This window comes from Punica granatum, chromosome 7, assembly GCF_007655135.1.
Source record: "Punica granatum isolate Tunisia-2019 chromosome 7, ASM765513v2, whole genome shotgun sequence".
In the NCBI taxonomy this organism is placed as follows: Eukaryota; Viridiplantae; Streptophyta; class Magnoliopsida; order Myrtales; family Lythraceae; genus Punica; species Punica granatum.
The window spans coordinates 811,048-831,151 of NC_045133.1; the positions used below are offsets into that span (position 1 = coordinate 811,048).

The window sequence follows — 20,104 nt, forward strand, 5'->3', positions numbered from 1 at the left end:
CCTAACTGCTTATTACTCTCCTCTCCCCTACAATCGACCCACCAACAATATGGCGGTTGCTGCCTTCTTCTCTGCCACCTTCTCCCACAACCCCTTCCTCATCAGGTTCAACTGTCCTCTCCTCCCCAGTGGTAGTGACACCTCTTCCCGCCTCCACTCCCTTGGAATCTCTAGCTCCTTCCTCACCCCTGAAGCTCCTAACCCTGCTGCCATTACTAGTACCACCTCCGCCCTTACCAACTCTTCCCCCGCTACTTTCGTCCCCCGTTTTGGCCCCAATGAGCCCTGCAAAGGCGTCGATGTCCTCGTGGAGGCCCTTGAGAGGCAGGTCATGCGCCATGTCTTTACATACCCTGGAGGAGCTTCCATTGAGATACACCTGGCCCTCACCCACTCCAAAACTATCAGAAATGTCCAACCTCGTCACGAGCAGGGTGGAATTTTTGCTGCGGAAGGCTATGCCCGCTCCTCTGGCTGTCCTGGAGTGTGCATTGCTACTTCTAGGCCAAGCGCCACAGACCTGGTTAACGGTCTCGTTGACACCTCCCTGGACCGTGTCCCCATTGTTGCCATCACGGGCCAAGTACTGTTCTTATATGTATATATACACATGTTCGCTTGCCACGTTACAGCATGAGAAAAGAAAACGCCCCACAATATGAGCCTATTATATAGCAGCCGTTACGGCCACACATGCCGCTTTTTAGTTCCATCTCAAGTAAAATGTAATATAGAAAGCCCTTGTCATTTCTCTTTATATGTATACACAAATATATGTATATACATATACTGTAGAGAATTGAGACCGTGACCCAACTAGGTCATCGTATATTATATTTATAGATACACATAAATACAATTGAGGTGTCCCGATATAGTATCAACTATACATATTTTCTATTGTCACGATATACTTATTAAGACGAGCTTGTCTTGACAAAACTCGTAATAAGTTACCGTTACTTTCGTGGCATAAAATCTTATCTGTTGTTGTGCCTTTCCTTTAATCATAAATATAGAGAGACGGCGGACTTTAATATGTATGCTCGTGAGAAATTATGGATTATGGATGTGGACAGATTTCCTTTTGCTTCTCTTTCTCTCCGGCTCTTAATTATATTGCATTTTCTTCCGTAGCTATTTCCTTCCTTATCTAGAAAGTTCAACGTACAGCCGTGTGGAGAAGCATCTTTGATGAATATGATATGTACACGTACGTACGCTCGTCATGTGATCATTTGAACATTGATCACGTATGAATCAGCGTTGGACGGGGAATAGTCAGTATAAGCACGCATCTCAGTTTCTTTGGGCAGTGCTTCCTGGTCATGAGTAAGAGCTAGAGCCAGAGCTAGAGCATGATTATGATTACGATAATGATCTCTAATTTTTTTATTATTATTAAAAGAAAAGCCTATTGGAGATGTCCCTTGATCAGCACTGGATTAAGCTCTGGCCACACGCTTGCACTCAATTTCACACTTTCACCACATCTAGTTATCTGCTCCGTCAGCTCATGTAGCTTACTGGTAGTCGCAGGCTCAACCTCTTGGTCTTGGATAAGTTTCTTTACATTTCTCTGTACATGCATGAAGTAAAGTTCCAGATGGACCACCTTGAAAATAAATTTCGATACATTTAGTCATATGAGTATAAAAGATGTCGACACAGTCCTAACTGCTTGTTACTCTCCTCTCCCCTACAACCGACCCACCAACAATATGGCGGTTGCTGCCTTCTTCTCTGCCACCTTCTCCCACAACCCCTTCCTCATCAGGTTCAGCCGTCCTCTCCTCCCCAGTGGTAGTGACACCTCTTCCTGCCTCCACTCCCTTGGAATCTCTAGCTCCTTCCTCACCCCTGAAGCTCCTAACCCTGCTGCCATTACTAGTACCACCTCCGCCCTTACCAACTCTTCCCCCGCTACTTTCATCCCCCGTTTTGGCCCCAATGAACCCTGCAAAGGCGTCGATGTTCTCGTGGAGGCCCTTGAGAGGCAGGTCATGCGCCATGTCTTTACATACCCTGGAGGAGCTTCCATTGAGATACACCTGGCCCTCACCCACTCCAAAACTATCAGAAATGTCCAACCTCGTCACGAGCAGGGTGGAATTTTTGCTGCGGAAGGCTATGCCCGCTCCTCTAGCTGTCTGGAGTGTGCATTGCTACTTCCAGGCCAAGAGCCACGGACCTGGTTAGTGGTCTCGTTGACAACTCCCTGGACCGTGTCCCCATTGTTGCCATCACGGGCCAAGTACTATTCTTATATGTATATATACACATGTTCGCTTGCCACGTTACAGCATGAGAAAAGAAAACGCCCCACAATATGAGCCTATTATATAGCAGCCGTTACGGCCACACAGGCCGCTTTTTAGTTCCATCTCAAGTAAAATGTAATATAGAAAGCCCTTGTCATTTCTCTTTATATGTATACACAAATATATGTATATACATATACTGTAGAGAATTGAGACCGTGACCCAACTAGGTCATCGTATATTATATTTATAGATACACATAGATACAATTGAGGTGTCCCGATATAGTATCAACTATACATATTTTCTATTGTCACGATATACGTATTAAGACGAGCTTGTCTTGACAAAACTCGTAATAAGTTACCGTTACTTTCGTGGCATAAAATCTTTTCTGTTGTTGTGCCTTTCCTTTAATCATAAAGATAGAGAGACGGCGGACTTTAATATGTATGCTCGTGAGAAATTATGGATTATGGATGTGGACAGATTTCCTTTTGCTTCTCTTTCTCTCCGGCTCTTAATTATATTGCATTTTCTTCCGTAGCTATTTCCTTCCTTATCTAGAAAGTTCAACGTACAGCCGTGTGGAGAAGCATCTTTGATGAATATGATATGTACACGTACGTACGCTCGTCATGTGATCACTTGAACTTTGATCACGTATGAATCAGCGTTGGACGGGGAATAGTTAGTATAAGCAAGTATCTCAGTTTCTTTGGGCAGTGCTTCCTGGTCATGAGTAAGAGCTAGAGCCAGAGCTAGAGCATGGTTATGATTACGATAATGATCTCTAATTTTTTTATTATTATTAAAAGAAAAGCCCATTGGAGATGTCCCTTGATCAGCACTGGATTAAGCTCTGGCCACACGCTTGCACTCAATTTCACACTTTCACCACATCTAGTTATCTGCTCCGTCAGCTCATGTAGCTTATCGGTAGTCGCAGGCTCAACCTCTTGGTCTTGGATAAATTTCTTTACATTTCTCTGTACATGCATGAAGTAAAGTTCCAGATGGACCACCTTGAAAATAAATTTCGATACATTTAGTCATATGAGTATAAAAGATGCCGACACAGTCCTAACTGCTTATTACTCTCCTCTCCCCTACAATCGACCCACCAACAATATGGCGGTTGCTGCCTTCTTCTCTGCCACCTCCTCCCACAACCCCTTCCTCATCAGGTTCAGCCGTCCTCTTCTCCCCAGTGGTAGTGACACCTCTTCCCGCCTCCACTCCCTTGAAATCTCTAGCTCCTTCCTCACCCCTGAAGCTCCTAACCCTGCTGCCATTACTAGTACCACCTCCGCCCTTACCAACTCTTCCCCCGCTACTTTCGTCCCCCGTTTTGGCCCCAATGAGCCCTGCAAAGGTGTCGATGTCCTCGTGGAGGCCCTTGAGAGGCAGGTCATGCGCCATGTCTTTACATACCCTGGAGGAGCTTCCATTGAGATACACCTGGCCCTCACCCACTCCAAAACTATCAGAAATGTCCAACCTCGTCACGAGCAGGGTGGAATTTTTGCTGCGGAAGGCTATGCCCGCTCCTCTGGCTGTCCTGGAGTGTGCATTGCTACTTCTAGGCCAAGCGCCACAGACCTGGTTAACGGTCTCGTTGACACCTCCCTGGACCATGTCCCCATTGTTGCCATCACGGGCCAGGTACTGTTCTTATATGTATATATACACATGTCCGTTTGCCACGTTACAACATGAGAAAAGAAAACGCCCCACAATATGAGCCTATTATATAGCAGCCGTTACGGCCACGCATGCCGCTTTTAGTTCCATCTCAAGTAAAATGTAATATAGAAAGCCCTTGTCATTTCTCTTTATATGTATACACAAATATATGTATATACATATACTGTAGAGAGTTGAGACCGTGACTCAAATAGGTCATCGTATATTATATTTATAGATACACATAGATACAATTGAGATGTCCCGATATAGTGTCAACTATACAAGACAAGTAGACCACAAAGATCCCAAACCACTCATCGAGTCTTATCCCTTCAGATCACTTGCTCGTAACGAGCTTTTAGGCATGACTTGGAATATCCTTGAGTGCACCTAACATATACAGCAGAACTGGTCGATATGTCCTTGAGTATCCTGATTAATATAATTATTTTAGACTTCAGCATGGACATGATGATCGCCATCCAACGGTGCATCGGCTTGCAACTCTAGGTCTGGCTTCATCTCGTCCTCCTTTACATGTCCTTGCATTTCCTCCATAAAACCACTTATATCCCCACAATTATCACAATCCATCCCCAACATCTGAACAAATAAAAATATATGAATTGATCATCAAACAGTAGCAGCCACGCATTATTAAATGAATGTGAGTTTTGGTTAATCTATATCTATATAATATAATATATGAACTTGACTCCACATAGGGATAAAAATAGTAAATGTCTTAGTAATTCATAATAACAATTTAATATTATGAGTAATAATATAATAATAGAAATGAAAAATTAAAGGTTCATTAGATAACTTATTAAAATCAATTAAATTTATTCAATCTTATGATAACTTTATATCAAGAAATATTACAACACTTTTCCTGTTCTAAGGGTCTCAAAATACATATACTATACAAGTAGCCCACTTTTCATTCTCTTAATATCTTATTTTACAACACACTCTTCATCTATATTCCTTCCCTCATAAATTACCGAAACTCTTAGATCACGATTTGCTTAGATAATATTTTAATTAACAGAAAACATGGAAATACCTCTTAATGATGTTAAATTTGTTTATCATTATCGTTAGATAGAGTCATTTTTGTCTTATTTGCTATTAATTTTTATCTTACTTTGTTCAGGATATATAGATTTTTTTAATCCAAGTTTTACAAAATTAAGCCGTACATCACACGGGACAAAAAAAAAGTTAGTTAAAAAGGATTGATCAAATAAGAAGACCATTATAAGTATGTACTTGTCGAGATTAACTTTCTCACGAAGGAGGGCCCAACTCAAGATAGCGGTTGTCACGAGCATCAGAGGGGCGAACACTGAGACAAAGAGAGCACCCTTCCTCCTGATGCACCAAATCATTATACAAAATGCCAGTGCAGAACATACGATACCCTGTAAATTTTAAACCCTCTACATGAGCATCGATCGAGTTGATGATCACTTGACTTAAAGTATTTAACATACAATATGTACATAGAAGCTTATCAAGTAAAGAATTGCGATGATCCTAATACCGGAGTTGAGGGACCAGGTTGAGATGTCATGTTCTATCCGTACCCCGACAACCACACACTCAACACTAGTCATGAGGCACATGAGCGTTGTGGTGGTGTAAGGAGCTGTGAACTTGGTGTTCAATTTGGCTTGGAGAGTTAGATATATTTGTATAAGAAAATCCGAACATAATTATGTAAGAAGAAGACTATCAATCAAGTAATTAAAAATTCTTCAATATCTATTATCAATGCATGCCGAAGAATGAATTTTGCATCTAAATATTGTCGAGAAAAGCTGAGTCAGTTTACCTGGATGACGAACCAGAGAGACCAGGAAGCAGAGCTAGCCAGGTAGAAGAAAGGCCCTGAGATGTTTGTCTTAATACCGGTCATCTTCTCTGTGAATTTCCAATAGACGGGGGAGTTGCCTTCGATGTTCGGGTCGCCATAGAAGGAAAGAAGCATAGCTCCCCCCACGCACACTATTATGCATGTATATACATACTTAATATGTATATTATGATAAGAATATTAAATTACACTAAATAAAGTCTCATAATGCACATACTTAATATATATGTAGATACATATATATTTATATGTATACACATATCTTTAATATTGTGTAAGCGCCACAAACTGAGTATTTGCATAATAACTAACATATATGTATATACATATTTTTATATATTGTGACACATATTATGTAACGTTTTCATCGTGAAAATAAGTTTATTACCATAAATTATAAGATATTATGATCAAATGTTATCTTATCACTATATACTTCTTAGTACGAGCTTATTTTGACAAAATACGGAACAAGTTATTCGCTATTTTCGTGACATTAAATCTTATCTATTATTGTGGGTTTAAATCCTACTCAAAAATCAGTATAAAAAGTACTTATGCAATCGCTACTGAATTCTTGAACGAAAATGTGTGAAAAAAGTTTGTCGTATAGTCAAAGAAATAATTAATCTTTTTCTACGTATTAGGTTTATATCTGTTTATGTGCATGTATATAAGTACATTGGCGCCTTACCAGGTTCTTCTTAGGTCATAGCAACTCTTCCCAGGCACGAGCACAAATGGCTGAGCAATTTGGCACAGAACTTGATGGCATACAGTCGTTAAGAAAAGAGCTTGCTGAGATAGGGAGGAGTGTCAGGTCATCATTTCAGATTCGCACCTCCAGCTTCCGGTGCACTTCAGGGAAGAGTTTGGCGTGGAAATGGTGAATACGACCTCCAGCGGGCTGCCATTGAGAGGTTACCAACGTTTGAGAGACTGAGTCAGTCAGTTTTGGAGAAGGATGATGAGGGAGTTGAGAGAACGGTGGTTGATATCACTAGGCTCGGGCCTGGGGAACGGCACCTGTTTATAGAGAAGCTCATCAAGCACACTGAGCAGGACAACCTTAGACTGCTTCGGAAGATAGGCAAGAGAACAGACCAGTAAGCCAGGCCTTTTCTCATAGTATCGATTTTTGGCTAAATCTTCTGTTCCGATGACTTGGATCCTATTTCTGCTCTTATCTTTTGTTTGTTTCTGTTCCATTTGTACGATGTCTTTTAAGTCCTTCCACTTGGCTTTATATCGGACCATAGATTGTTCGATGTCAATGAGTACACTAAGTGAAACCTTGCTTTCTCAAATCTTGGTAGTTTATATTATGTTTTGCTTATTTGACTTTGTGACATGTCCTTGGTAGGGTTGATGTTCAACTGCCTACGACTGAGGTGAGATATAGGAATCTCTGTGTGGAAGCAGATTGTCAGATTGTCCACGGAAAGCCGCTCCCGACTCTATGGAATTCCCTGGATGACACTCTTTGTGTAAGTATGGTAGTTCCCACGTAGATGGCAAAAGGAGTTATTAGTTCAGCAACTCGTCAGGCAAGTTTGCATGGAATTTTGTGATCAGGGCTTTACAAAGTCAAGATAAGCATCATCGGTTGCAATTGCAAGCACCTGCATCGTTCATCAAGACTATACTATAAAGTTCAGGATACAACATTTGGATGAGCACGACGATCTTCATTCATTAAAATTCTGTATGATAAAACTACAGAGCATGGCCTTAATTTCAACCAGTTGATTAGTGGTGGGTTTATGGTAGTATTCTATTCTTTCTTCATGTGGGGAAGAATAATCAACTCGAAGCATATATGCCTGTGACTGAACTTTAAGCAATGGCTTCTTGAGTGAGTGAGAAGCTGGCTCGTGTCTGGCTGTATATTTTATATATGCCATTCAAATCCAAATTAAAGGAGTAATCCAGACCTGGAATACTCACCATTTTCTCATGCCATTAGAGCCAAGTTCTTTCCCAGTTTTGGTGTGCTGTCTGGTATTTTAATGATACTCCGTAGTCTCCATTAAAAGGGAGTGCTTGGGACGGGTCGCTCTGCATGCAGTATCTGTATTATTCACTTGCAAAGTTCTCCATTTCTTCTACAGCCAAACAGAAACCTCTCTGCCACTGTGGCCCTTCTTCTCTTCAGGTCAGTCTCACAAATGGGTTATTGATTTGTTTCATCAGTAAGTACCGAAAAGCTCCGGTTTATTAGTTCCTGATCACTTTCTTGTAAGGAGCTTTTTCATCTCTCTTTTGAGCGTGTGAATTAATTCTGTTGCCAGCTGGTGTTCCCAAGCTATAATTGTAGCAGCTAAGGCATAAGAGCTACTGATTTATTTTCATTTTAAGTTACAGTCGGCGGCGACATAGTGATCAAGAAGGCAAACAGATTGAGCTGTATTCACCACATAACCTTCATGTTAAGACAAATTTGTGCGGAAGTTTTGCAACAGGAAAAATCTGTTATGTGCAACAAAAATCGCAGGACGGATTTATATCTTTGCATGGGGAAACACCGTACGATTCTCCAGCAAGTTTCGAACCGATAGCATGTAGTCGAGATGTACATTGGTCAAGCTTCAAAGGTCGGGCTTTCACATGAGTCTCAGTTCATATTCTCCAGCCATTGTTATGTATCTCACCCATGGTAGAGCTTGGTACCCGCTTTTCTCGATGATCTTGAGATAACGAACCTATAGAAACAGCACAATCAATCACCCATAAGTTTTGGTCTCGTGACTAACGACTCCAAGAGTTATCGCAGTTTCACAGCTTCATAGATGCCCAAGGCTAAGGGTCAAATGAGTAATGTTATGAAGTTGTATCACACTTGAGAATCAACGTTAAGCAGAAAATGGTTAGAAAGCAATACCTGAATACCGGACACGGTGAAGTATGGGATCTCGAATTTCACTCGAATAGGAGCCTTTTTCTCGGGAGCAGCTTCTTCAGCAGCAATACTAGGGAGTCCGAATTCTGCCCTCAGCATGTACTCCTGATCATTTTTATTTCACACGCATCAAAGGTGGGACATGAAGTCAAAAAAAAATGCACATTGTTCGGAAATCTGCCAACAAAACGAAATTTGCCACCTAAGCTAAAATAATTGTACAGAATGAAAACCACCGGCAATTGCATTGCACAGAATGAAATTTGCCAACTAAGCTGAGCTCATTGGTAATTACGTGGTTGACTATAAACCACCTAAGCTAATTGTACAGAATGAAATTTGCCAACGGAACTCACAAAAATCTACCTTATTGCCTGGAAAAGATTTGATCTTCCAGACTAGAGCATCATTTTCTGGAGCATAAGAAGCAGAACCCATTGATGTCCTCACATTCGGCTTCGTAGCATCTGATGGCACCGGTAGCTCAATTTCAACATTTGTTGCAGTGCTGCCCCCAAAACAAGCGCAAACTATCTGTAATCCTTATAACTACTTTCGCTATATGCTCTCCACTAGTAACTTAGAAAACTCAAAAACTGATATATGGCTTTTGAGAATCTCGAAAGTTTTACCTGCGCTCCTTAAACTGGCTTCGTGCTTTTACCATAAATTCTATACGACTCCTAGAGTGCCGTTCTATTTGAGCTTCCACCCAAATGAGAGGTTTCACCTGAAGCCATATGAAGTGGAACCATAGTAAATTCAATCCTTATCCAATATATTGGATGCTTCAGTTACCAGATCTTCAGCAGTGAAAATTTTCCTATGTGCACATAAAAGTGATAAAGGTATAACTCTGAATTTGGATGTATCAGGGAGAGGCACGGACAAGTTTCCTGAGTGCTTAATTAGAAAACAGCAAAACACCTAAAAAAAGAAAAAAACATGTGGCATTGTGAAATTACCTGAGTGCAGAGCCTATACGTCATAAGATCAAAGAATCTGTCAGGAGGTATGAAAGATATTGTTCGATCATTCTCAAACCGAGCCAAACGTACACACCTACAACAATCAGAAAACCAAAACAGAGGAGAAAAGGTTGCAACCAGAGCAGCATGGTACAAATCACTTGTACACAAAAGCAGGAAGCAGTCCCAATAGGGAAAAGATGTACGTTAATTACAGAAAAGTAATCCGGATACATACTGATGCAACTTGATATCGTCCGGGTCAATAGCTTTTCCTTTGGTGGTCCGACCTTGGGCTTCAAGTAGTACTCTATCGTTCAGTCCCAGCTTGCATTCAGGCATGCCACTGAAGATACAGCTTGCAAGCATAGGTGCAGAGCATGCTGCTGTATTCAGCCTTGAGGGGATGAATGAATATGGTAATGCTACTGTCTTGGACATATGCACGGTCTTCGTACATACCTCTTCTAGCTAGCTAGCTAGTTAGTTTCACCACCAGCTTCAGATCAGCATCCATCCAACTGGCTGTATATATATATATTTTTTGCAAGCATAGGTGCGGTGCAGCATGCAATCTATTATCTCCAATTGACCTTCTCACGAAGACATTGAATGAAGAGAGTTGCTGCCAGGCTCAGTCACGCAATATCTCTTGCCCGATCTCAACACCTCTTCTCGTTGCCATCAAGTGAAGAGTAATGTGCAGATGATTAAGGAAGGGAGGGCAACTCTAGCTAGTATGAGTCGTCTGCTTGAATCAATGCGTTTTACTTTCCAAGGAAGGAAGGAAGCAAGGACGGAAAGAGAGGTCCCTCGATCGGGAAAGAAATGAAAATTAGAACTACAGCCAATCCTCTCCTCTTCATATTTTGTATGCGCGATGGAAATTAATTCTCCAATACAATCTGCAAATGTAAATGTGATGGTTGAAAAGACAACTACAAATTGATACATCGCCATGGCCTAGTTGAATTCATTGTCTTGCTGAAGGAAAAAGATCGTGGACGATGGTCTCTTGCAGCAGCAGTATTTCGTATTTGTTAGATAAATTTTCAAATAAAATGGGCCTAATTCGGACTTAAGTACATATGCAATCCAAAAGCTTAAGTCCATGGGTGGGCCTTTGTCTTTTATAAACTTTTCCCATATTTTCCTTTCAACCGGTGTGGGACATTTTTATCCTCTCACACTCCCCAATTTTTCTCCGACATCCCGCCCTCACGTGGTATCGTGTCGTCTTACACGAGCCACGTGACCTTAATCAATCGACGGGACCACACGACTTAATCACACCCGCTCTCACTTCGATGTCCCAACATCGGACACAACGGGTGCCTGCTCGAGGCACATGTTACACTTACACTCAAGCATACGGGTCACACGGACCCACGCATACATGCGCGTTATGCGCACCTCACGGCACAAAACGGCCCTACACACCCAGGACTATAACTGTGGGCTCTGATACCAGTAAGATAAATTTTCAACTAAAATGGACCTAATTCGGACTTGAGCTCATATGCAACCCAGAAGCTTAAGCCCGTGGGTTACTGGGCCTTTTATCTTTTATAAAATTTTCTTATATTTTCCTTTCAACCGGTGTGAGACATTTTTGTCCTCTCACACTCCCCAATTTTTCTCCATCAGTATTCTCATGGCCCTATCAAACAGGGAAGAAGGAATCTGGGTTGAGCCTATGGTATGGTAAGGATACCTCTTGTTTAGCTAGGATCCAATCCAACATCGTTAGTTTATTTTCTAGTGAATCTTTTCTGTGCATATATGCACACAAGTATAAAGCGAGAAAAATCAGCATATCTATCTTCTGCTCGCACAAGTCCAAACAAGAAATGAAGGGGAAGAGAAATACTTACTATGTAAGTTTTGTAGGGCCAGAAATTTGGCCAAATCTTATTTTCGAACGTCAGTGAGTCAGTACTGACCACATACAACAAACAACACGAGAGCAGCAGAGCAGACATTCATTATTTCACTTCAAATTCACTACCACTACCGAAAAAGGTATGATATTAGCCGCTTCCGCACGCCCCGTGCATTTTGAACAGTCATTTTGCCATCCGACTGATCAAAACGATCGAGGGCGTCAACAATGCCAAGCAATTGGCACCATCTCCGATCCCCATCTGGGGAGCTGCATGCAATGCAAAATTATTCCACTTTCTTACACGATACATAAATATACTATATAGTATACAAGAAAATAGATATAACGTAACTGCCTGCTCTCAGCTTGAGGCTGCTGCTTCTTCTGAATCTTTAATGGGCCCAAGCCTTCCTGCTGGTTCTGGCAGCAGATCTTCTACTTTTTGTCCACTTGAGTATCAAATATGCGAGGATAACTGCATTGAAGATGACAAGAATTCCCACCAAAGTTGACCAGCTGGAGAGCGACCCTCTGATCACGACTCTGAGCTTACTTAGAGCCTGGTCAGGTGACACTAGTATCATTGCTATAATGAAAGTGAAGCCCAAGAACGAGACGGTGATGCACACGATCATGGTCAAGACCCACATCCAGAACTTATTCTTGGGAGGGAAACCCGATATGAGCAAGAAGAGCACTGAGAGAGATCCCATAAAGGCCATAGTATTGCAGACCATGAAGTATCGGTATTTTGGTTCGTCGTAGTACGCCGCCACTGCATTCCCGGCTAAGCATGTGATATTATCGTCCCTTTTTAACCTGGAGCAGGTAAAGCCTGTAGTCGTGTCTTCTTGCCAGACTCCCCCTGGGGGAGATAGCACTGAATCGAAAGTTATGCCCGCAATGAGAGTGGCCACAGTCATCAGCGAGCCGCGAGTGTCTTCGATCCAATTTGTCGGGTAATTCACCAAGGGGACGACCAACTTATCCCAGCACCTCGACATCTGTTCTCGCTTTCCGACGCTCTTGAAATTCCCTGGAGACTGGTGCATGACATTGAGTGCAATAGAATTGTCCTCAGGCAACGCACTCGCCGATCCTTCTCTTACCGTGGGCACTGAAAGCAGAAATCTCACTGTCTGCACAAACAACGTAAGTATGTCAATGATCATGTGTGTACATATAAATATATGGTTATATACTAGCACCTGATGCGGTAACTGGAACATTAGAAGACAAAACCAATTGCAAGTATGAGCACCATATTCTATATATGTTGAAAAAGTATGTACAAGAACCTGAACGTGACAAGTAATTAATGGCATAAAAGCATGCACCTTCCTGTGATGTCAAGCCTAAATATATATTTGCCCTCTGAGTGCACAATTAATGTATAGATATATATATATATATATATATATATATTCATGGATTCAGATGGCCCTAACTAACTAAAATTAAGCACAACAGCATATATCGTCAGGGAAGGGATGTGGGGTAGGTACCTCTTCTTGTTTCAGCAAGACAGCTAAATGGAACATGGTGTTGCCTTCAGCATCTCTCGAGTTGAGTAGTAGATCCTCGTTATCTTCTGCCAACGAGTTGACAAGCACCTTGAGAGCATCCAACTGGTTGTATTTCACACACAAGTGCAGCACGCTATCTCCTTCGAGTGTCTGCTGGAGGGAGCCGCGGGTGGGGTCGGGAGAAGAGATGATGAGCTCTTTTACAACCTCAACTCTTCCTCTCATGGCCGCCAGGTGAAGGGGAGTCCTCCCCTCCCTATCACAAACTGATCGAGCATCGGGGTAGGCATCCAGCAGCACTTTGACGACCTCAGCATGACCATTTGCAGCAGCCAAGTGAAGCGGGGAGCATCTCTGGGCGTCCAGCTCTGCTGCCAACTGAGGCCTGTGGTTCAAAACCGCCTTGGTGAAATCTAAATGCCCGAGTAATGCAGCTACGTGAAGGGGAGTCTCAGGGGAGGAGGTGAGTGAAAGTCGGTCTAGTATAAGAGGATCTGCTTTTAGTAATGCGTCGAAGGTGTCGACGGATCCCAGCATAGCTGCTTCATAGAGGCTTTTTCTGTTGTCATCTTCGCAGTCTCTTTTCCTGCTTATAATGGCATCTCCCATCTCGATATCCATTTTCGGATCCTCCTAATTGCTCTCTGTTGTCGCTCTCCTGTTTGTTGCTCGACTTATTATACAACTATCGTAGACACTGTTCCCCCCCTCCACAAACAAAATATTATCAAAATCTTGTTTATCCTTTCCTTTGTCTTGTTTATATCCTGCCATGGAAGAAAAGCATCAAGGAGAAGGAAATCCATGAATTTAATTACACTTCTTTGCTTCTGTTGCTCCATAATATATATATATATATATATATATATACATGTATATGATTGTATATGGGACTACCTGCAGGAATGTAGTTAGCTGGCTAACTGGAGCAAAAGTTAAAAGTAGGAGAGGGCCACAATCTTTCATAGCTTTTCGTGGGGCTCAAGTAATTTAGTATAAGCTGGCGGTTGGGTTCCACTTTGTTTGGCAACCCCTATGCTTTTTTTTTTTTTTTTTTAATTTAAGTTTTATTTAAAGAGGCAGAATTGGATTGGCCCCCGCCCTCCCGTCCCGATTAACATTTGAATGAAGTTCCCCCATCTCATTTGAATAACCTGGAATTTCGATCCTCAGAGTGCTCTGCTGCTGCTGGACTTAGATGCTCAGGTTTTAATTTAGATCGTGTCTTGAACCATCTCTTGTTTTGGAAAGCTTCCCACCAAAAAGACTCGACTGGGATGAGCTCCTGGTCTAATCATAACGCAGCTTTTGTGTTCACGAGTCGTAAATGAGACAGTGGATTTCAAGCAAATATTGTGGCCAACGAATCAACAGATCCGACATGGCTTCCACGCGGACATGGGGGGCATCCCATAACCCCCAGTAATCCTCAATACATTCAAGCTTTGTTATAGAAAAAGATTATTAATCAGTTTAGGAGACTTGTTGGGTGGTACCTGAGCCAACTGCAAAACAAGCAAATACATATTCCGTCCACATACTCAGCTGGTCCCATTCTTTAACCGTGCAATCAGCTCATTTTTATATATGCCATTCAAATCCAAATTGAAGGGGTAATCCAGACCTGGAATACATATACACCTTTTTCTCATACCATTAGAGCCAAGTTCTTTCCCAGTTTTGGCGTTCTGTCTCGTATTTGAACGATACTCCGTAGTCTCCAGTAAAAGGAAGTCCTTGGAACGGGTCGCTCTGCATGCAGTGTCAGTACTACTCATTTGCAAAGTTCTCCACTTTCTTCTACAGCCAAACAGCAACCTCTCTGTCACTGTGGCCCTTCTTCTCTTCAGGTCAGTCTCACAACTGGGCTATCGATTTGTGTCATCAGTAAGTACCGAGAAGCTCCGGTTTATTAGTTCCTGATCACTTGCTTGTAAGGAGCTTTTTCATCTTCTCTCTTTTGAGCGCGTGAATTATTTCTGTTACTAGCTGGAGTCCCCAAGCTATAATTGTAGCAGCTAAGGCATAAGAGCTATAGATTTATTTTCATTTTAAGTTACAGTCCGCGGTGACATAGCGATCAAGAAGGCAAACAGATTGGAGCTGTATTCACCACATAACCTTCATGTTAAGACAAAATTTGTGCGGAAGTTTTGCAACAGGACAGATCTAATCTGTGCTACAAAAATCGCAGGACGGATTTATAACTTTGCATGGGGAAACACCGTACGATTCTCCAGCAAGTTTCGAACCGATAGCATGTAGTCGAGATGTACATTGGTCAAGCTTCAAAGGTCGGGCTTTCACATGAGTCTCAGTTCATATTCTCCAGCCATTGTTATGTATCTCACCCATGGTAGAGCTTGGTACCCGCTTTTCTCGATGATCTTGAGATAACGAACCTATAGAAACAGCACAATCAATCACCCATAAGTTTTGGTCTCGTGACTAACGACTCCAAGAGTTATCGCAGTTTCACAGCTTCATAGATGCCCAAGGCTAAGGGTCAAATGAGTAATGTTATGAAGTTGTATCACACTTGAGAATCAACGTCAAGCAGAAAATGGTTAGAAAGCAATACCTGAATACCGGACACGGTGAAGTATGGGATCTCGAATTTCACTCGAATAGGAGCCTTTTTCTCGGGAGCAGCTTCTTCAGCAGCAATACTAGGGAGTCCGAATTCTGCCCTCAGCATGTACTCCTGATCATTTTTATTTCACACAGCATCAAAGGTGGGACATGAAGTCAAAAAAAAATGCACATTGTTCGGAAATCTGCCAACAAAACGAAATTTGCCACCTAAGCTAAGATAATTGTACAGAATGAAAACCACCGGTAATTGCATTGCACAGAATGAAATTTGCCAACTAAGCTGAGCTCATTGGTAATTACGTGGTTGACTATAAACCACCTAAGCTAATTGTACAGAATGAAATTTGCCAACGGAACTCACAAAAATCTACCTTATTGCCTGGAAAAGATTTGATCTTCCAGACTAGAGCATCATTTTCTGGAGCATAAGAAGCAGAACCCATTGATGTCCTCACATTCGGCTTCGTAGCATCTGATGGCACCGGTAGCTCAATTTCAACATTTGTTGCAGTGCTGCGCCACAAAACAAGCGCAAACTATCTGTAATCCTTATAACTACTTTCGCTATATGCTCTCCACTAGTAACTTAGAAAACTCAAAAACTGATATATGGCTTTTGAGAATCTCGAAAGTTTTACCTGCGCTCCTTAAACTGGCTTCGTGCTTTTACCATAAATTCTATACGACTCCTAGAGTGCCGTTCTATTTGAGCTTCCACCCAAATGAGAGGTTTCACCTGAAGCCATATGAAGTGGAACCATAGTAAATTCAATCCTTATCCAATATATTGGATGCTTCAGTTACCAGAGCTTCAGCAGTGAAAATTTTCCTATGTGCACATAAAAGTGATAAAGGTATAACTCTGAATTTGGATGTATCAGGGAGAGGCACGGACAAGTTTCCTGAGTGCTAAATTAGAAAACAGCAAGACACCTAAAAAAAGAAAAAACATGGGGCATACAAATTATGAAATCACCTGAGTGCTGAGCCTATACGTCATAAGATCAAAGGATCCATCAGGAGGTATGAAAGATATTGTTCGATCATTCTCAAACCGAGCCAAACGCACACACCTACAATAATCAGAAAACCAAAACAGAGGAGAAAAAGTTGTAACCAGAGCAACACGGTATAAATCACTTATACACAAAAGCAGAAAGAAGTCCCAATAGGGAAAAGATGTACGTTAATTACAGGAAAGTAATCCGGATACATACTGATGAAACTTGATATCGTCTAGATCAATAGCTTTTCCTTTGGTGGTCCGACCTTGTGCTTCAAGTAGTACTCTATCGTTCAGTCCCAGCTTGCATTCAGGCATGCCACTGAAGATACATAGTTTCCCTTAATTTCATAGTTCATTACAGTCTAAAATATTTTACAGTTTAAGTAATAGCAGCAATGCTTTCAACAACATGCCATAGCCTAATGATAAAGAGGAATCACAATCTAAAATACCCTGAACAGTATGATTATCAGAAGTAAAAAATATATGCAACTTGCAAGACTCCTTGCACATAAAGTGCACCAAGCTTTTGACATGGAGCAAGGAAATGATCTTGTTTTCTCAACAACTCCAAAGAAAACTGTATACCTCAAATATGTTCTCATCTTGAGTGCCCCTACAACATCTGAGCGGATTATTTGCCCATTGCTGTTAACAAGTATATTGACGCTTTCCACCACATCCAAGAAGACCTAATAGAAGAATGAATAAATAAATAAAAGAACCCATCATGACATGATTTGCAGGTGCATGATTTTATAAGTCAAAGAAGTGTGATTGAACCTACTTCATTCTTCTTGTACCGTATTCCCTCACTACGCCAAGAAACTGCATTGGTCACAGCCATGGGAGGCCGTTGTGCAACTTCCATTCTGTATGCATCAGTCTTGATAAACTCGCTAAGAATTTTGGCTTCTGTGTATTGGGGGAAACCAAAGTCCATCATTTCGTCGAGCAGCTCATACTGTCAAATCATAATAATGCATCGTGTCCAAGTATGTCAAACTAATTTAGCCACAAAGGTATGATTTGGAAAATTAGTGTAAGATTCTTACCACAACGACAAAGTTATCTCTCAAGGATTCCTCTTCCAACTCCTCAAAGTAATGCTTAAAAACCTACAGATAAAAATCCTCTCAATTAGTAATTTATAAGTAAATCAAACGGATCGAATTCTTTAACTAAAGGCTGAAATGCTCACGTCGACTACACGGTGCAGAAAGAGGAGGAGGCTCGCGGCGTTACAGTTTTGCCTTGACGCTGTCATCAAGTAAACATTGTTGTGTTGTATAAACATGTAACTCACACCATTATCATACACAACGGGATCCTGAGACTGCGGATCACCACCCTGAAAAATATCAAGCAGTAGAACCTCTCCGTGAGTACAACTAAAGTCGCACAGTGCGGCTACCCAGAGCACCCATAAGACAAAGGCGGTAGTATTTTCCTAGTTTACCCGAGCAAAAAATCTCATTGAAAGATTAGTACAAATAAGCAAATACTTCATACTAGTAATACACATTTCTTCCTCCATAAGATGATAAATTCGCAATCACGAACACTCAATTACGAGTATTGGATTAACAAACAGCACGATCATGAGCTTCCTAACCGTGCTTAACGATCCGATCACATAAGAGAATACTTCATTAAGGAGCAAACAGTTCCAAGAGCCAACCGAATCCCAATAGCACTAACTCAATCATCAAGACCGAAAAAGGCTAAAAACTAAGCACGAGGAGCTAGCTGAATATGAGGAAGAACGCTTTTATCAATTTGGAAATGGGGATGATGGGCACCTCTTTCTCGATGAGCTTGGTGAAAAAGCGCTCGGCTTGGACGGCGGAGACATCGCCTCTGTAGTCCCGCCAAATCAAGACCCGGCCTTTGATGTCCAGGAGGAACAGCGCCGAGGCGGCGCCAGCCATCTCACGGCGGAGCCTAGGAGAGAAACACCCAATTGAATTGAATTGAATTGAATCGAATCAGATGACAACCAGCAGCTGGAGCTGATTGATCCGGACGGAGGACTTACTTGCAGCTGAATCAATCACAAAGCTTCTCGATCAATCGAACGACAAGAACGATTGCCCGCCCCCAGCAGATCTTCTTTTGCACCAATACGTTTCTGTAAAATAAAATGTCTCCTCTCCTTTTTTTTCTTTTTTTCTTTTTTTTTTTTTGCATTTTTTGCCTTTTTTATATTTAATTATAATTATTTTTCTCCTCTACTTTTTTCACCGGTAAATGACTTTGACTTTGATAAGTTAGTATCCGTATGACGTCATTCTTTCTTGCTGCATAAGCTGCAGAAAGCCTCTACTCTGCTCATTCTATTTCCTTGGTAAGCAAGTCATCAACTGACAGAGCGAACCGAGCGATGTGCAACCGTGAAGGGAAGGAATCAAGAAGTGCGATGGAAAGGGACAGGCCGTCGAGCACACAACATACTCTCGTTTCGCTCGACAATGTCGTGTATAAACTGATCAAGGAATGTCGTGTATAAACTGAGCAAAATTATTAGTGTCTTCCTGTAGAATCCCAACGGGAGATTTACAAAATTCCATGATAATTATCCTTTTAAATATAAACTGACAATTTTTTTCTTTTTTCTTTTTTTCTTGGCAAACTACTTAATATAATCTTTACGATTGTAATGTAGCGATATTTACAACATAGACGGGCCCTTTAATGCTCCCGAAGAAAAGCCTGACTAGCCCATGTTCTTATGCATAGGCCCATTTCTCTCTTGAGTTATGGATTGACGATTGAGCCCATACATGAACATAAGTGGGCCCAGTGGCCCCCTGACACACGTACATCATGTGATGGGCCCACATAAATTGGCCCCATATCCGAATCAAGTCCTCCTTCTCTCTCTCTCTCTCTCTATATGTAATATATATATATATATATAGCATACACGTATATGTATGCGTAATTACTACAAAATACGTATAGCAACACAAAAAGGAAATTTGTGAATTCGAAGTAGTGCTATCCCTTCTAATTAATGGATTAATCTTTCAACCTCATGATGGTCGGTTATGATCCTAATTAAGTCAAAGTCAATTTCATAAATTATCTACCGAAAAAAGTCAATTTCATGAATTCCGTTGCCAATGATAGGCTGCTTGTTGTTTGCCAAATAGCAATTTTAAAAAATTTTCAGAACATTCACCCAAAAAAAAAAATTTCGAACTATCCATTGCGTGACGTTGACCGAGATAGAGATGTCGTTAACAAACACGAGCCCCTAAAATCATATTTCTAATAGATTCAGCTTCTGTGTGTAAGTATATGTGTGTGCGCGTGTTCATATGTATAGTCATTCATTTCTATTTGGGGGGACCAAGGTAATGAGTAGGGGGACGAATTCTCTCATCAGGT

The 20,104-nt window shown here is 41.4% G+C and overlaps 4 protein-coding genes across 4 annotated transcripts; all 4 read right to left on the minus strand.

Annotated features, from left to right (window-relative positions):
• Positions 1–4,400: 4,400 nt before the first annotated feature.
• Positions 4,401–5,946, minus strand: LOC116213559 (WAT1-related protein At1g09380-like). The gene is made up of 3 exons (XM_031548566.1): positions 5,804–5,946; positions 5,210–5,327; positions 4,401–4,553 (listed from the first exon to the last, which is right to left on the minus strand). Exons 1-3 carry the CDS (start codon positions 5,944–5,946, stop codon positions 4,401–4,403), a joined length of 414 nt encoding a protein of 137 aa, XP_031404426.1.
• A 2,378-nt stretch (positions 5,947–8,324) lies between these two features.
• Positions 8,325–9,523, minus strand: LOC116214705 (AP-1 complex subunit mu-2-like). Its single transcript, XM_031550129.1, has 4 exons — positions 9,364–9,523; positions 9,098–9,239; positions 8,714–8,836; positions 8,325–8,534 (listed from the first exon to the last, which is right to left on the minus strand). The coding sequence occupies exons 1-4, from the start codon at positions 9,396–9,398 to the stop codon at positions 8,436–8,438; spliced, it is 399 nt and encodes a 132-aa protein (XP_031405989.1). The 5' UTR covers positions 9,399–9,523; the 3' UTR covers positions 8,325–8,435.
• A 2,100-nt stretch (positions 9,524–11,623) lies between these two features.
• Positions 11,624–14,493, minus strand: LOC116213342 (ankyrin repeat-containing protein ITN1-like). Its single transcript, XM_031548230.1, has 2 exons — positions 13,090–14,493; positions 11,624–12,723 (listed from the first exon to the last, which is right to left on the minus strand). Exons 1-2 carry the CDS (start codon positions 13,729–13,731, stop codon positions 11,977–11,979), a joined length of 1,389 nt encoding a protein of 462 aa, XP_031404090.1. The 5' UTR covers positions 13,732–14,493; the 3' UTR covers positions 11,624–11,976.
• Positions 14,494–15,129: 636 nt separating this feature from the next.
• LOC116215659 (AP-1 complex subunit mu-2-like) lies at positions 15,130–18,909 on the minus strand. Its single transcript, XM_031551458.1, has 12 exons — positions 18,750–18,909; positions 18,514–18,655; positions 17,913–18,062; positions 17,767–17,829; positions 17,499–17,675; positions 17,300–17,403; positions 16,923–17,030; positions 16,682–16,778; positions 16,344–16,441; positions 16,077–16,218; positions 15,692–15,814; positions 15,130–15,512 (listed from the first exon to the last, which is right to left on the minus strand). Exons 2-12 carry the CDS (start codon positions 18,640–18,642, stop codon positions 15,414–15,416), a joined length of 1,290 nt encoding a protein of 429 aa, XP_031407318.1. The 5' UTR covers positions 18,643–18,655; positions 18,750–18,909; the 3' UTR covers positions 15,130–15,413.
• Between the last annotated feature and the right edge of the window lie 1,195 nt (positions 18,910–20,104).

Bases quoted from the DNA above. Each gene is read 5' to 3' on its own strand.
- LOC116213559 (XM_031548566.1), bottom strand. From the start codon at position 5,946: ATGCTTCTTTCCTTCTATGGCGACCCGAACATCGAAGGCAACTCCCCC. The intron at 5,328-5,803 runs GTTCGTCATCCA...TTGGTGCATCAG, and splicing joins TCTGCTTCCTGGTCTCTCTG to GAGGAAGGGTGCTCTCTTTG. The intron at 4,554-5,209 runs GTCTTCTTATTT...TTATTTGTTCAG, and splicing joins ACAAGTACATACTTATAATG to ATGTTGGGGATGGATTGTGA.
- LOC116214705 (XM_031550129.1), bottom strand. From the start codon at position 9,398: ATGGTAAAAGCACGAAGCCAGTTTAAGGAGCGCAG. The intron at 8,837-9,097 runs GTAGATTTTTGT...AAAAATGATCAG, and splicing joins AATCTTTTCCAGGCAATAAG to GAGTACATGCTGAGGGCAGA. The intron at 8,535-8,713 runs GTATTGCTTTCT...CTGTTTCTATAG, and splicing joins TCACCGTGTCCGGTATTCAG to GTTCGTTATCTCAAGATCAT.
- LOC116213342 (XM_031548230.1), bottom strand. From the start codon at position 13,731: ATGGATATCGAGATGGGAGATGCCATTATAAGCAGGAAAAGAGACTGC. The intron at 12,724-13,089 runs GTACCTACCCCA...TTGTTTGTGCAG, and splicing joins TCTTGCTGAAACAAGAAGAG to ACAGTGAGATTTCTGCTTTC.
- LOC116215659 (XM_031551458.1), bottom strand. From the start codon at position 18,642: ATGGCTGGCGCCGCCTCGGCGCTGTTCCTCCTGGACATCAAAGGCCGG. The intron at 17,830-17,912 runs GTGAGCATTTCA...TTTTATCTGTAG, and splicing joins TTCTGCACCGTGTAGTCGAC to GTTTTTAAGCATTACTTTGA. The intron at 15,815-16,076 runs GTAGATTTTTGT...AAAAATGATCAG, and splicing joins AATCTTTTCCAGGCAATAAG to GAGTACATGCTGAGGGCAGA.